General features: G+C 48.4%; 1 protein-coding gene and 1 pseudogene across 4 annotated transcripts in view; one reads left to right on the top strand and one right to left on the bottom strand.

Annotated features, from left to right (window-relative positions):
• The window catches only part of ccdc88c (coiled-coil and HOOK domain protein 88C), a 54,421-nt gene that overhangs the window by 14,807 nt on the left and 25,262 nt on the right, over positions 1–14,352 (bottom strand). For 2 of the 3 annotated variants that reach the window (XM_085441321.1, XM_085441319.1), the window contains exons 9-21: positions 13,833–13,914; positions 12,744–12,902; positions 11,555–11,701; positions 10,912–11,056; positions 10,647–10,828; positions 9,939–10,076; positions 9,576–9,860; positions 8,706–9,503; positions 6,620–6,747; positions 6,401–6,542; positions 6,184–6,321; positions 5,841–6,002; positions 5,484–5,761 (exon numbers count right to left, since the gene is read on the bottom strand). In XM_085441321.1, the coding sequence (XP_085297447.1) occupies positions 5,484–5,761; positions 5,841–6,002; positions 6,184–6,321; positions 6,401–6,542; positions 6,620–6,747; positions 8,706–9,503; positions 9,576–9,860; positions 9,939–10,076; positions 10,647–10,828; positions 10,912–11,056; positions 11,555–11,701; positions 12,744–12,902; positions 13,833–13,914 (2,784 nt within the window). The remainder of the gene's footprint in view (positions 1–5,483; positions 5,762–5,840; positions 6,003–6,183; positions 6,322–6,400; positions 6,543–6,619; positions 6,748–8,705; positions 9,504–9,575; positions 9,861–9,938; positions 10,077–10,646; positions 10,829–10,911; positions 11,057–11,554; positions 11,702–12,743; positions 12,903–13,832; positions 13,915–14,352) is intronic. The other variant, XM_085441320.1, reaches the window with a different exon arrangement.
• LOC146685715 (endonuclease domain-containing 1 protein-like) lies at positions 574–3,874 on the top strand (annotated as a pseudogene). The gene is made up of 5 exons (XR_014916704.1): positions 574–2,074; positions 2,158–2,243; positions 2,376–2,484; positions 2,753–2,945; positions 3,222–3,874. The product of XR_014916704.1 is annotated as an endonuclease domain-containing 1 protein-like (transcript).

The raw sequence follows: 14,352 nt of genomic DNA, 5'->3' as shown, positions 1-14,352 counted from the left end.
GATCTTACGTGCTGCACAATAATGTTTAATATTTAGTATTTACTAGAGATGGACCGATCCGATATTACGTATCGGTATCGGTCCGATACTGACCTAAATTACTGGATCGGATATCGGAGAAAAATAAAAAATGTAATCCGATCCATTAAATATCACGAAAGCACCTCACAAAACTTGCAACACGCCGTAACTCGCCTCAGAACGTCGGAGCAGTATGCATCACGTGATAGAGCAGCTGTGGCATGCGGGACCTGTCGGTGGTCTGGATAGCATTTGGAGCTTCGCTAGCAACCTGGCATTTCATCTCCGACAAAGTTATCCCCGAGAGAAGTAAAGCAAGTGTGTAAGTCCATCTCTGAATGTTTGTAAAGCATTCCCACGTTAAGCTTAACGAGCGACTGCCTCTCGCTCTCCGGCTGCTACTTCAATCGTGAAACTGCTAATGATCAGCTGATCGGCTTTTCTGTCATGAGTCTCTCTTGTTTGTTTTTGGTCCACTTTGCGCCAGAAAGAGCAAACCAGCGGCTGAACAACAGCAGCACGTTTAAGCTTGATCAGCTGTTGTTAGAATGTATTTAATATTACTTTCTACTCGAGGATCTTTTTCTATGTAGCTGACGGCTGGTAACTGTGCAGGGGCGGATCTAGCAAAGTTTAGTCAGGGGGGCCGATAGGGCATTAACTGGGAAAAGGGGGCACAAAGACATACTTTTCTTTCTTATTCTCATTTAAAATGTCTAGCTTTTAATAAATAATTATCTGACACCCAAAGTTTTAATTTGATGTAAAATGAATAGAAGTCAATTACTGTATATAGTGACTATTAAGTCTAATATATATACCCTAGTAAGCTATAGTACTTTTTCCTTTGGGAAGGTACCATCTGTGCAGTCTGCAATTTTGTTGAAGAAAGATGTTGAATCTATTTAATATTTCTTGAAAAATAATTGATTTCTGTGCATTTTTTTTCACACTGCATCAAATTAAGGTTGATTACGTTGATTAAGCATCATGAGGTGGAGCGTGAGGGGTGGTTCCCTATTTTTTATTTATTTATTTTTGTTGTTGCTGGGAGTTGGAACCCTATTAGTTAGGTTGCTTAATATTTACGCTAAGTACTCTTTAAAATACCAGAATAGTGAGGATGGTGTAGGTCTAAGTTTATTAGATTGATCAGTATTGCTGAACTATGAAATATTTTTTTTGTATACAGGTATAACAGAATAGCTTTAGTGTAGTTGTTGTTTTAAACTTGAGTATGAACTTGCAGACTTGCAAAATGCAGCAAGATATTTTAAAAAACAGTTTTGTTGATTAAAAAACACTATATCGGATTCATATCGGTATCGGCAGATATCCAAATTTATGATATCGGTATCGGTATCGGACATAAAAAAGTGGTATCGTGCCATCTCTAGTATTTACTGTTATATTCACATAGATCATCATGATGTTGTTTATTATATTGCTCTTTTTTTTGCTTGTTTTCTCTTTTCTCTTTCTCAACAGGTGATCCAGGTGATTGATAGATGGATTTTTGTCTGTTTGTTTTGTTGGTTTTTGTTTTTTGCCCTTTATCACCGTAAAAATACATTGATGGGTTTTTTTGCACTAATAAAGTTAGTCAATTATATCGTCAGCTATATCATTATCGCAAATTTTCAAATATAGATCATGATAAAACTTTTGGCCATATTGCCCTGCCCTAATAACAGCTTATTCAGAGCAGATAACTTTCCGCCTGAATCAAAGGAGAATGAAAACATTGTGTTTTCTAAAGGGTGCATTTAGTTTTAGAATATTCTGATTTGAATCATCGCGTAAATTAAAACAGAATATATTCATCATGTTTGCGCTCTGGAGCATTGATGGGACGTTAGTGAGATTCTGGCTCTTTCGTTGCGTGCAGCTGCCTCCTTCCAGCACAGTGATGAAAATCTCGGGTCATTTCTTGTGTTAGGTGTTACTCACACGGAGGATCTCAGACTTATCCAGCATGCAGAGCTCGGTGACCGTGTGCTTCCTCCTTCTCGTCTTTCCCGTCAACGCACACGTCGTGGAAAACTTTAATGAGGTTTGTGCATCAGTGCGTTCATAAAGATGATAAGATGGTTTCTCTGTGTGTTTAAACCTAGTTTCTGCTGCTCTGTTGTGTAGACGTGCATGCAATACTTTTACAAGGGGCATGTGCCAGAGTGGACTCCCAATGATCACGTCCACATCTGCCAGATGTTTAATAACAGGTAATGATCATATTAAATAAAAGTATTTTTTTATTCTGTTAAACTGCAGAGCTGGACTTGATGATCTGTCGTTACTATTGTGAACTTTACTTTTAAGATTCAGTCTTTCTAATTGACTCTGTGAACCACCAGATACTACTTTGCCACCCTGTACGACACCATCAACCGCATTCCCGTCTACTCTGCTTATGTAGTTGAGGATGGAAAAAGTTCAGAAACAGACTGGATGGTGGAGCCTCAGGTATACGACAGCTTTGTAAATGAGACCCACTCAGGTTTCTTCCACAGACAGCTGATCCCAGACTTCCTGACAGATGCTAAAGCTGCATCACACATTTAACATTTCAGTGAAGACTGTAAAAAGTGATGGCATTTGAGAACTTTGTGTATTTAATATTACAGTAATACACCAGAATGAGTCGTTTTAATGTAAACAAAGTACTGTGTGCATGTAGATCAGCTGACCTATAACATGTTTACATCACTTCATGTCGATCTTCTACCTTTAGCTGGTAAATAAGAAGTTTGAAAAGGAGATGATGACACAGGATTCACTGATTTACAAACATCGTACACTAGACCCTATAGACCCTAAGGACATAGGAACGAGGCAGGCAACAGATGACGACTACAAACAACTTACAAAACAATACAAGGATCAATACAATCGAGGTCACCTGAATCCCAGCTCACATCATGCAGGTAAGAGAGGTCGAGCTGTTCTGAGGGGTTTGTCGTGTGTCTTATGCACAGTAAGATGTACACGCGTGTTCTCACATGTGGGAGACAGAACACAGTCCCAGGAACATGAACCAGAGAACACAGGAAAGAAGAAGACTTTAAACACAAGACCTTTAAAAATAATTACGTTCTGTTTATGAGGGAAATGTATTCTACACAGCACTTTATCATAACCTGCTACGCTCTCATCCACCCACCAATCACATCCTTCTTCTGTCTCTACATCATTTTCCACAGATGATGCTTCCAAAGCCACCTACACCCTGACCAACATAGTTCCTCAAAAACAAAAGCTGAATGAAAAAAGGTGGAGTCGACATGAGGCCAAACTCAAAGGTTGGGCCAAAAATTACTCCGTCTACGTTCTGGTCGGTGCGACTCCATCCAAAGGAAACTGGATCAAAAGAGATAACCAGCCAGGTGTCAACATCCCTGACTACATGTGGGTCGCCCACTGCTACTATAACAAGACATCATAGTCTTATGAGAGTGGAGGTGCCACAGCTAAGAATGTTGAGAACCAGATCTACGAGTGCACCCTGTCACAGCTTCAAGCCTTTCTTGGAAAACACAACCAAACAGCTGCAGGTCAGCTGTTTCACAACGACTGCTATGTGGAGCAGGCTGCAGGTGCGTCTGCAGCAGCAGGAAATCCTTGTGACATATAATCCAGAAATACTCACGAGATCACTGATCTCTGCAGAGTAACGCAGCTCATCCTTTCCTCAGCACTGCACACATGAACTCATGTAAACAGTTACTGTGATCTTAACTGTGTCGCACAAATGTCAGCATGTTTATGGTGCAGGTGAACACATGCTGTCATGCTTACAGGCGGCTTTACTCTGAGAGGAGCTTCACTGCAGCTTGTTGCTTATTAAAATCTGATGAAATGCTCAGTGTCGCGTGTTGGTGTGTTCAGTCAAAATCAGCAAGTGTGACAAACTTCACTAGGGATGGGTATTGATAAGATTTTCACGATTCAGATTCCATTTTCGATTCTGTTTAACGATTCGATTCTTTATCGATTCTCTTTAAAAAAGGAGAACACTAAGGTCGATTAGCTTAGAACTTTGTTTTATATCTTTTATATCTTCTCTTTGAACAAGATAGAAATTTAGGAGTAACATGGCCTTACAAACCCAACAGTGAGATCTTAAGAGATCCACAGCCTACGGCTCTTCAATGGGGTGTCACAGGGTCCCCAGGAAAAAAAATTGTAAATGTAAAATAATAAAATAAATATTCTTCTGTAGCAATAACAAAGTATAACAGAAATTCTTCTGTAGCAATTACACAAGAATATCCAGTAATGTCCCTGCCTACAATTAAACACATTCACTTACTGAAAATCATCTGCTGTGGCAAATGGGTGCAAGCCTTTGACCACAAACTGAGTCACTGCTCGGTGAGATTCGTCTATCCTGGCCTGAAAGGAGACGCTACCGGTAGACTGCAGCGAGAGCTGCCAGCATCTGAGCCAGACTCTGTCTGTCTCTCTCATCATGGTCACCTAAATGCACAGCAATGGCAGGTTTTGTAATAAGGCAGATCGCGCTAACATAATATGCACTGTTAGTTGATTATTTACCTGCCGCATTAACGGGAGAGGACGTGCAAATGTTACCGCTGCTGCTGGGTTGAGATTCACGAGTCCGGAGCGGAATTAAAAACACGACATTCATTTAAGGTCATCGCGTGTTTTGTGAGGAAATGCTTTTGCATATTCGTAGTGTTTCCTCCCTTAAATGAAATATCTACTTTGCAAGTATTGCAAGTTGCCCTGCTGTCATCCGTTCTCGTAAAGTATAACCAAAGTTTTGAGCGTTTGAGCCGCTTAGGCGCCGTGTTTCCTGCCAGGTAAATGATGCTCTGCAACGTGGTGACGTCATTCGGAACGACTGGAATCGATAAGGGAATCGTTTGCAAAAATGGCAAACAATTGAGGGAATTGAAACAGTGGGAACCGGTTCTCAACAAGAACCGGTTTTCGATACTCATCCCTAAACTTCACTGAGCCGATGGAGGCTCTGACCTCAGAGTGCCGACGCCTGATGTTTCTCAGCTGGAACAAACACATGTAACCCCAGAGAGCGAGCAGCAGAGCGAGCAGCGACGCTCCATGCTCATCAGACCCTCTGCTCTTCATCGCCATCGTGACTGCAGCTGCAGTTTCAGAGCAAACCTCTATTTAACTGTGAAAGGAGGAAGTGTCATTGGGTCAAAGGTCGGCTGTCTCGAAGCGTCTCTCTGAGAGTGGTTCAAATTCATGCACACCTCGCAGGTATTAGCCTGATTTAAGGGGTCAAAGGTGAAGCTGACAGAACAAGTGACACAGACAGGAAGTGACACGGATGGGTAGATCAGCTAAAAGGAAACTTGCGGCTCAGGAGCGATCAGGAGCCGTTTCCATGGTTACACTCGGCACCCTTTCTCCCACCTGTGCTGCTTCCTGTTACCTGAATCATTCCAGCGCTTCACGCCGACGCGTCCACTTACTTGCCGTGCAGCGTCCTGTGCTCGCTCTCCAGCGCCCTCTGTTTGCCCTTCAGCGCTGCGTGCTGACTGATCAGCTGCTCGTACTCGTGAGCCTGCCTCTCGTGAACGCTCAGCAGGCGCTCGTGATCGCTGAGCACGCCCTCTCTGGCTCGCCACGCCTCCTCGCGCTGCCGCTGCCACGACTCCACCTCCGTCTCCAGGGCAGTCACCTGGCCTTGCAGCACGGCATTCTGGGCCATAAGAGAGGCGCTCTGAGAGGAGAGGGTGGAGTTCTCCACCTGAGAGGACAAAGAGATGAAGCGTGAGCGCGATGGCCTGAGTGTAAACTGGGTCGAAGTTACACGTGCATGAGCGTGCCTGCAGCTTCGCCGTCTGCGTGTGCAATGCCGAGTTCTGCTCCTGCAGCGTGGTGGTGTGCCGCTGCAGCGCCGCCATCTGGTTGTTGAGGGAAGTGTTCTGGTTCTCCAGCTGCTTCAGCTGCTCCTTCAGCAGACTGCTCTCCGTCTGCAGGGAGGCGTTCTGGACCAAACAAACACAGTTTCACAGCAGTCACACAAACTCATCCATCAAATTAGCACAAAGCGTTTTTCACGTGTGAGAACATTTCTGAGGTGCTGAACAGGAAACGTTCCTGTGCTGCTATAATCATTAACAGTGATAACATCATTATTAATGATGATGATCAGAAACAGCGGCTCACGTTCTTCTCCACGTCGATCAGGTGATCTTTGATTCGCAGCAGTTCGGCCGTGGCGCTGCGGTCAGCCGCCGGGTGCTGCTGGGAGTTGTGGTTTACTTCCTCGTGCTGCTGATGTGAGGCGGACGCCGTTTGACGAGCCTGCAGCGGGAAAGAAAAATGTCAGACTGTCGCACAGCTTCAACTTTACAGAGGCGAAGGCGAGGGCGCGTTTCCTCACAGCTTCCAGCTCCGCGTGAAGCGTCTTGTTGAGGGCGCCGCTTTCTTCCAGCTTCTTTTCCAGGCTGGAGATTTTCTCCTCCTTGACCTTCATGGTCTGCTGGACGGTTTCCTCCAGCCGAGACTCCAGCAGCCTGTACCTGCTGACATTCAAACACATCCGTGAGTCCCTCGTCAGAGATCCGCTTTAAAGTGAACAGGTGAGGTCGCGGGGTCGTACCTGTCCTCCAGCGTGTGCTCCTGCTGCAGCAGCTTCTCCCGGTTCAGTCCGATCTTCTCCAGCTCTTCGTTCAGTCGCTCCAGCTCGACCTTCTGCTGCTGAACGCTCAGCTTCTCCGACACCAGCTCCTGCAAAACCGCAACACAAACACCGCTGAAGGTCACGGGCGCTCGGCATCAGGCTCAGAGCGGCCGACGTCGCCGAGCGTCTGCAGTACAGCTGGGACATATTATACCTTTCACGGTAACACCGGTGTAATTTTAGGCAACGATAAGAAAATGAAACATTGCGATAGAACATGGGTAAAACACGCATGTGCGGTGCCTTTGTTTTCATACAAACATGGCGTAAAAAAGCACGGCGGTGGAGAACGAGAAGGCAAACAGACGAACCAGAACTGGTTTGTAAAAGTGGAGCAACCGCAGTGATGTGGAACTGGTTTGGTTTTCGTCAGAAAGCCACCAAAGCACAATGTTTTGTAGAACATACCAGTGGGCCATCGTGGTGAAGGGAGGAAACACCACAAACCTATTTCATCATCTGAAGCAGAAGCTCTTCGAGTACAACACAGCTGTCAACGAAGAGGCTTCAAGCTGACAAGCTGACTCAACAAACAGTCGGCTTTAAATAGCTGCAGGCCTTAGCCAACGCTGGGGGTAACGAACTAACGCAGAGACGCATCGTTTAGGATATGATGCCCACTCAGAGTGTGGAGGAGGTTTCACACAGGTGCATTTGCTCTGTCACATGTTTGTAGCTTTAATGCAGATAAAACACAGCTGCTTGTTCAAGTGGAAATAAACTGATGATTTTTTTGCACTAATAAAGTTGAGTTGTAAAGTATTTAGTCTCGCATCAGTTACATGGTGAGTTACATCGTTTGGCCACACTGCCCCGCCCCACTCTGCAGGTTTCCAAAGAGCCGAGAATGAACAGCTGACGCAAGTTACAGTCTGTAACATGTGCGTTTTCAGACTTGCTGATTGGTTGTTCAGGACTCGATGTGGCGCTCACAGGAACCTTCCACGCTGATGCTGTAAAGAACACCCCAGTGTTCAGTACCTAGCAGTGCAGCGCCCCCTGCTGGCCTTCTGGTGTATATGTCGGTAAAGCTGACCGAGCGCCTCGTCTTTGATTGAGATTCAGATTTTGATACATTGTTTTCATTTTACTGCTTTTTTTGCAGTTCTGAGAGCAAAGAAACTGATGAACCCTTTAAAGCCCACCACAGAACCAAGTCCACCAGAGCTGACCTTCATATTTTTACCTGCTGTCGTTCCATCTTTCAAGCTGCTACACATCAATACAAGTTTTAATAACATGCATGCATTAAGCCGTAGTAACTATATACCCTCACCTTTGTTGTGAGGTGTTTTATGTACTTGCGTTTTATTGTATTTTATATTTGTATTTTATTGTACAGCACTTTGGTCAGCCTTGGTTGTTTTTAAATGTGCTTTATAAATAAACTTGACTTGACTTGACTTGTTTTTACACATATTTCCAAACAGCAAACTGACTGAGTGTCTCTGTAGTTTTATTTTTGAGCTACACTCACTTTTATAAACTTCAGGAGAAACTCAAACTTAAACAGTGCAGTTTAAGTTCAAGTCAAACACGCTCCTCTGAAAGGCCCTGTAGGAAAAACTATGTTTCCCACAAGAAAAAAATGACGTCACTTCCTGACATGCCATAGTAGGAAGTGCAATGAACAGCTGATCGGATCTGCAAAGCGTGTTTCTGGATTATGACGTTTTTTACGTGCCTTCTGCAAAGGACGAGCTGAATGCATGTTATGGAAGTGCGGCTCCTCCGGTCTCACATGCAAAAACATTCCTGCGACAGCTTATGCAGCTGCAATTCTCCCGGGATTTAAAAGTAGTTACTCGGAGCGTGTGCGCTCTGATGGCAGCCTCGCGGTCTCACAGGCGTCAGCAGCAACGAGGAGACCGACACAGACCCACGAGTGACGCTTCTACAGCTCACCTGCTCAGATCCAAACTCTGAACTAGAATCTAAATAACCCGCCCAGCGGCACCACGGACACCTGCTTAAACGAAGCTCCTCCCCCTGCCCCTTCTCTCACCTCTCTGAGCGTGGCCAGCGTCCTCTTGTCGATCGTCGCTTGTTTCTGAAGCTCCTTGTTCTCTCGCTCCACCTCCTTTGCTTTCACCGCCGCCTCCTTCATTCGCTCCACCTCCTTTTTGAGAGCTCCTCCCTCCTTCGTGACCTCGGTGAGCCTCCTGGTTTTCTCCTCCAGCTCCGTCTCCTTCCCCTCCAGGAGCGTCCTCATCCTCCAGCTCTCCTTCTCCAGCTGCTTCCGGCCCTTCTCCGACTGCTCCAGGTCCAGCTGGAGCTTCTTCCTCTCCTCGTCTCCTTCCACTCGCCTCCTCCGCTCCTCCTTCAGCTCCTCCACCTCCCTCTTCAGGTCCTCCTCTCTGCTTTCTGCCTCCTGCCGCCTCCTCTCTTCCTCCACCCTGTCCTCTTTGCTCTTCTCCATCTCCTCCTCTATGTGATGCTTCTCCTGGTTCAGAGCTGTCAGGTTCACCTCCAGCCTCTCCACTCTCTTCCTCTCTCCCTGCGCCTCCTCCCCAGCTTGATCCAGCCTCCTCTGCAGCTCCTGCATCTCCCTCTGCGCCTCCTGGAGCTCCTCTTGCACAGTGGTGAGGCGGGTGGATGAGGAGCGCAGGCTCTCCAGGGAGCAGCGGAGCTCCAGGTTCTCCTTGGACAGCAGTCCGTTTTCAGCCTCCTGCTTCGTCAGCCGCTGCAGCTCCCGCTGGCTCTCCTCTGCCTCCCGCTTCAGCCTGTGCACCTCCTGCTCCAAGGAGGTCACATGTTTCTCCAGAGCCTCGGAGCGCTCGCTGCACGCCCGCAGAGACGCCACCTGGAGGCGACACGGGCACGTTACACTTATGCTGCAGTGAGACTCGTCAGAGAGGAGGAAGCGTTTACGTACCTCTCTGCTGAGCGCCTCCCGGCTCCTCTCCAGCCGCGCCACCTCTCGCTCCGCCTCCTCACACCGCCCCGCCCGCTCCCTCAGCCTCTCTGCCTCCTCATTGGATACTTTGAGCTGTGTTTCCAGGCTGGCCAATCGGGAGCTGGTGTCGGTGATGCTCTGGTGCAGCAGGCGGTTCTCTGATTCCACCTCGCGGACCCTCGCCACGCTGTTAGACTGAGCGCGCTCCTGAAGGGACGCCACTGCCTCCGACAGGTGCTGCTTCTCGCTCTCCAGCTCTGAGATCTGATTGGACAAACAGAAGTCAGCCGGTCTCCTCTGCGACTGACAGTGAAGGAGATGTTACCTGAGCGTGCCACACACCTGTCGGTCCTTCTCCGCCTTCAGAGCGTGCATGTCGCGCTCCAGACTCTGTTTCTCCTTCAGTAGCTCCTCCCCCAGAGCCTCCATGTCCTGATTGGTTATTTTCTCCTGGTCCAGTAAACCCTGCAGACGCTCCAGCTGAAACAAACACAGGTGTTGCTTTTAGAGACAGGGGAGTGTTTCAAAGCTCACTGAGCTTGAATGATGCTGCAGGACGTTAAAACTGGACAAAAACAGTTAAAACTGTGCCGTTAAAAGACGAGACGAGTTTGTTATCAGGGTTTCACGTCGTCATGTTTACTCTCTGAAAGTTCCCCTGCAGCACAGACGGAAACACAAATACTGGACGAATGAAGGTTTACTGAGTGATGTTCATGTTTGCGTGCACGACTGGTGCACCTGGAGTCAGGTGGAGACACCGGCTTGTGTGTATGAGTTTTACTGTAAACCTTAACCGATGAGATCCATGTTTCTTTATTGATCAGCTGTGTTATCAATCAGTAAAAGTTACATGTATGTGTCTCATATCAGCATCTAGACTAAACGCTGCACGCCTGCAGGACTGAGACGCGATGCATCACTGTTACTGTAAAATCAAATCACCGCTCAGATGGCAGAAATCAAAGTTTATTAAACTTTAATTAAAAAACAGAATCCCCACAGCAGCGCCTCGAGCCAGTGAACAGCAGGAGTGACTGTGAGTCCCACCTTGTTGCTGAGACTCTGGTTCTCCCGGTCCAGCTCCTGCGTGTGGAGCTGCTTCTCCTGCAGGAGGTGGTTCTCCTCCTTCAGCCTCTCTATGGACGCCTGCAGCTCCCGGTTCTCCTTCTCCAGCTTCAGCATGCGGCTGGAGACGCACTCGTTCAGCTCGTCGACCAGAGACTTACGGGCTGGGCGGAGAGAAGAGAGCCGGTTACCAGTGTACAGACGGGTGGAGGACAGACAGGCTGAGGACAGACAGGTGGAGGCTCACTCTCGGTATTGTCGTGGTTCTTGGTGAGCTGCTCCAGCTCCCAGCCCAGGTGAGCCGACTCGTTCATGCTCTGCTTCTGTCCGATCTCCAGCAGCATGTTCTCCTCCACCAGCTCCTCCAGCCGTCGCCGCTCGCTGTCCCGCTCCTGCAGACAGGTGAAGGGACAGACAGGTGGATGATGATTTTTACAGAGACCAGCGTTCTTCTGGTTTCTGCCCACTCTATTAATTGTTTATGCTTTTCAGGGTCCCAGGGGGCGGAGCCTATCCCAGAGGTCACAGGGGGAGGGGCGGTGTATAGACTGGGCAGGTGGCCAGCCCATCACAGACGTGTGTGCTGTTACACTGCATTTTATTATAGTTTGTTTATCACCTGAGCACGCTGATGCCATGTGACCGTTTGTCACAGGAAGTGGGGATTTTTTACAGGTAAAGGGGGCGTGATCGTAAACGATGATGATGAGAACTTCAGAGGCTGACCCTGACAGTAAGGGGAGGTGCTCTCATCCTACGTGTGTTAATATACGTCACACACCACCCAGCCACCATCTCGTCACAGAGAGAAAGCTTTGTGTCAAGAACATCTGGAAACATCTGGCGCGGTCACTGTGTGAACCATGTGACGGCGTGGGTCTGGGTCGTACCATCTCCAGGTCGTGGATCTTCGCCCGCAGTAGCAGGTTGTCTTTCTCCAGCGTGTGCAGTTTGTCACAGCGCCCCCGTGAGGCCGACAGCTGCTCCTCCAACAAAACCTTCGTCTCCAGCAGGGTCAGGTTGTCTTCGCGGAGCTCCTGGAGCGCGCACGCAAGCACACACACGCACGCACACACACACACACACACACACACACACACACACGCACGCACGCACGCACGCACACACACACGGTCAGATTAAGTGCAGAAATGTGTTCGGTGTGAGGACATAAACAGAAACATGACAATATTAAAACCATGAAAATAATCGTTCACCCCTTTGTCTTTTTTTTCTGTCAGCAACGACATTAAAACCACCTGACATCACCAGGCCCCTCCCCCGAGTGGAGGTGGTGTGGATGCCACACACCTCTGCAGGTGTCCTGGAAGCTGTGCGGTGAGGTCTGTGTACATCACTCTCAGTCAGGCATTAACCGCCTGACAGAGGGCGCCGCCACGGAGGCGTGTGCAGGTCTGTGGTTAGGGAGGGGATCAAACATGAAAGCAGGACCCAGGTGTCCCAGCTGAACACCACCCGGAGCACCACCCGGTCTGCACACACTGTTGTTCTTATGCTTATCTGTTTACAGCGTTCAATTGTCGCTCCTTACACAGACTGTATGCAGAAGATGGAAATAGCCAGGTATTTGTCTGTGAAGGTTCTCAGTCATCCAGGTCATCGTAGTCTAAGGAGCTTGGAAAGAAAAGCGTCTGGACTTCAAGTTGCTCTCATCCAAGAAGCTTCTTCAGTTCTAAGGTCAAATGGTGGAGAGTCCCAGATTTAAACCCAGTGGGAGTTTCCCTCCACAGAGGGACAAAGGACCCCTGATGATCCTCTAATCACATGAGCCAAGGTGTGAAAGCGGGTGTGGGTCTGGGACTCTCCAGCATTTGACCTTAGAACTGAAGAAGCTTCTCGGATCAGAGGTGAAACATCTTCAAGCAACTTGAAGTCCAGACGCTTTTCTTTCCAAGCTCCTTAGACTAGCCCTGTATTTGACTCCCTTTTGGAGCCAGCCTGAAGTGGACGCCAGAGGACCCACAGCTTCCTGTTTCAGGCGGCGTGCGGAGGTGATGGTGGTGTTTGTCGGTGGCTTTAATGTGGAGGCTGCTCTGTGGTGAGACGCTCTGGTTTTACCTCCACTCGGGTTTTGTAGAAGTGAACGTCATTGAGCTTCTCTTTGCATCTGCTCAGTTCGGTCTCCAGGCGGTCGACGCGAGCGGCTCGTTCCCGCATGGAGTCCACCTCGTCCCGGTACACCCGGGCGGAGCGCGCCTCGACGGACAGAGACTGGTTCTGAAAAATAAAACAGGAACACGTTATCGTCACTTCCTTCCTGTTATTAATCCAAACCTCACGATAAAAGCGCCGCCACCATCCAACCACTCTGTACGAACCCAGAGCAGCAGCCTGCTTAAACTTCTTCTATACAAACGCTCTGATCTCCTGATGCTCTGTAATCTGTTGGTAATTTAAATGCTGAAGCCGTGCAGGATTACACGTCATCCTGTTGTACACTTATTAATCTCTGCTGCGTGCTCAAAACCAGTTCATCAAACTGGGACAAAGTGACTGAGACTACTGCAGAGGGGGATGACCCTCCATCAGATTACATGTGAGTCTAATCCCAGCTCTGTGAGAGGACCGTGTTAGAAATAATCCATCGTGCAAACCATGTTCAGCTGGACAGAGCCGTCCTCCAATCACAGCCCACAGAGAGCAGGTCGAAGGTCAAACTGATCGATCCTTTTATGTAGAATATGGGCTCATCTTCAACCTGATGCAGCGTCGTTCCTGCTGAGGAGCGGTTCCAGCTGCTCCAGATGTTTCCAGCCTGTATTCAGTCACCGTCCGCCCTCACAGGCCGCCACAGAGCTCCGCCCCGAACACCTTCGCCTCATCAGCCGTCAGATGTTTCCACAGCTCCGACTTCTCCATCTTTCTGTTGCTCCTGGAACAACTTCATGGCAGATCCAAAGTGAGCAGATAAGAAATGCTCAGGTTGAACATTGGATGCTCTCTGTGGACCATCTTTAAATAATTACAGGCTCTGTTTTTGCTTCCTTTTAGGAAGCATCCCCTGCAGACGAGGATTCTCCCAAAAGCTGAGCACGACTCACACCGGGACGCAGGAAAACGAGCTTCCACAGAAACACTCCTCACGGACACATGACCACCTACTGTGGCTCAGCGCGTCAGTGATGTGTGACTCGTCCTGTTTCTCACCTCCTGTTTTAGTCTCTGCAGCTCCTGATCCAAACGCTCAGCTTCATGCCTCGAATCCATCAGCTGCTCCGTCTTCTCCTCCCTGCACACACACACACACACACACACACACACACACACACACACACACGCACGCACGCACGCACGCACCGTTAGTTATCTGACGCCAGCAGCACGCTCGCTCTGAGAGCACCCTGCTATTTCAGTGGTTAACGTGGTCGAGGTCGTGTGTTAGATTTCGTGGCTCCGTTTGTCTCTAAACTGTTTCCTGTCGGTCACCAGTTAAACACACACGTCCTGTCAGCGTCGTTATGGAAACACCATCGGCGCTCTGACCTTCATGTAAAAAACAAAAACAAAAACGTGTGAGTGTGTTCAGCAGAGAGCTGCCTGGGTCAGTGAGTAACGCAGGCGTGCCTGCTGTTAACCTCCAGTCACGTGTCTCCGCCCTGTGATTACAGCGGCGTGGTCGTGTACACACGGCCTGTGAGATGTGCTGGAGCCTCGTTAGCGTTAGTGT

The sequence above is a fragment of the Copadichromis virginalis genome, linkage group LG19 (assembly GCF_057382275.1).
Source record: "Copadichromis virginalis isolate Kocher_CV1m ecotype Utaka linkage group LG19, C_Virginalis_male_GT1.1, whole genome shotgun sequence".
NCBI classification, from domain to species: Eukaryota; Metazoa; Chordata; class Actinopteri; order Cichliformes; family Cichlidae; genus Copadichromis; species Copadichromis virginalis.
This window is presented reverse-complemented; position numbering and strand designations above follow the sequence as displayed.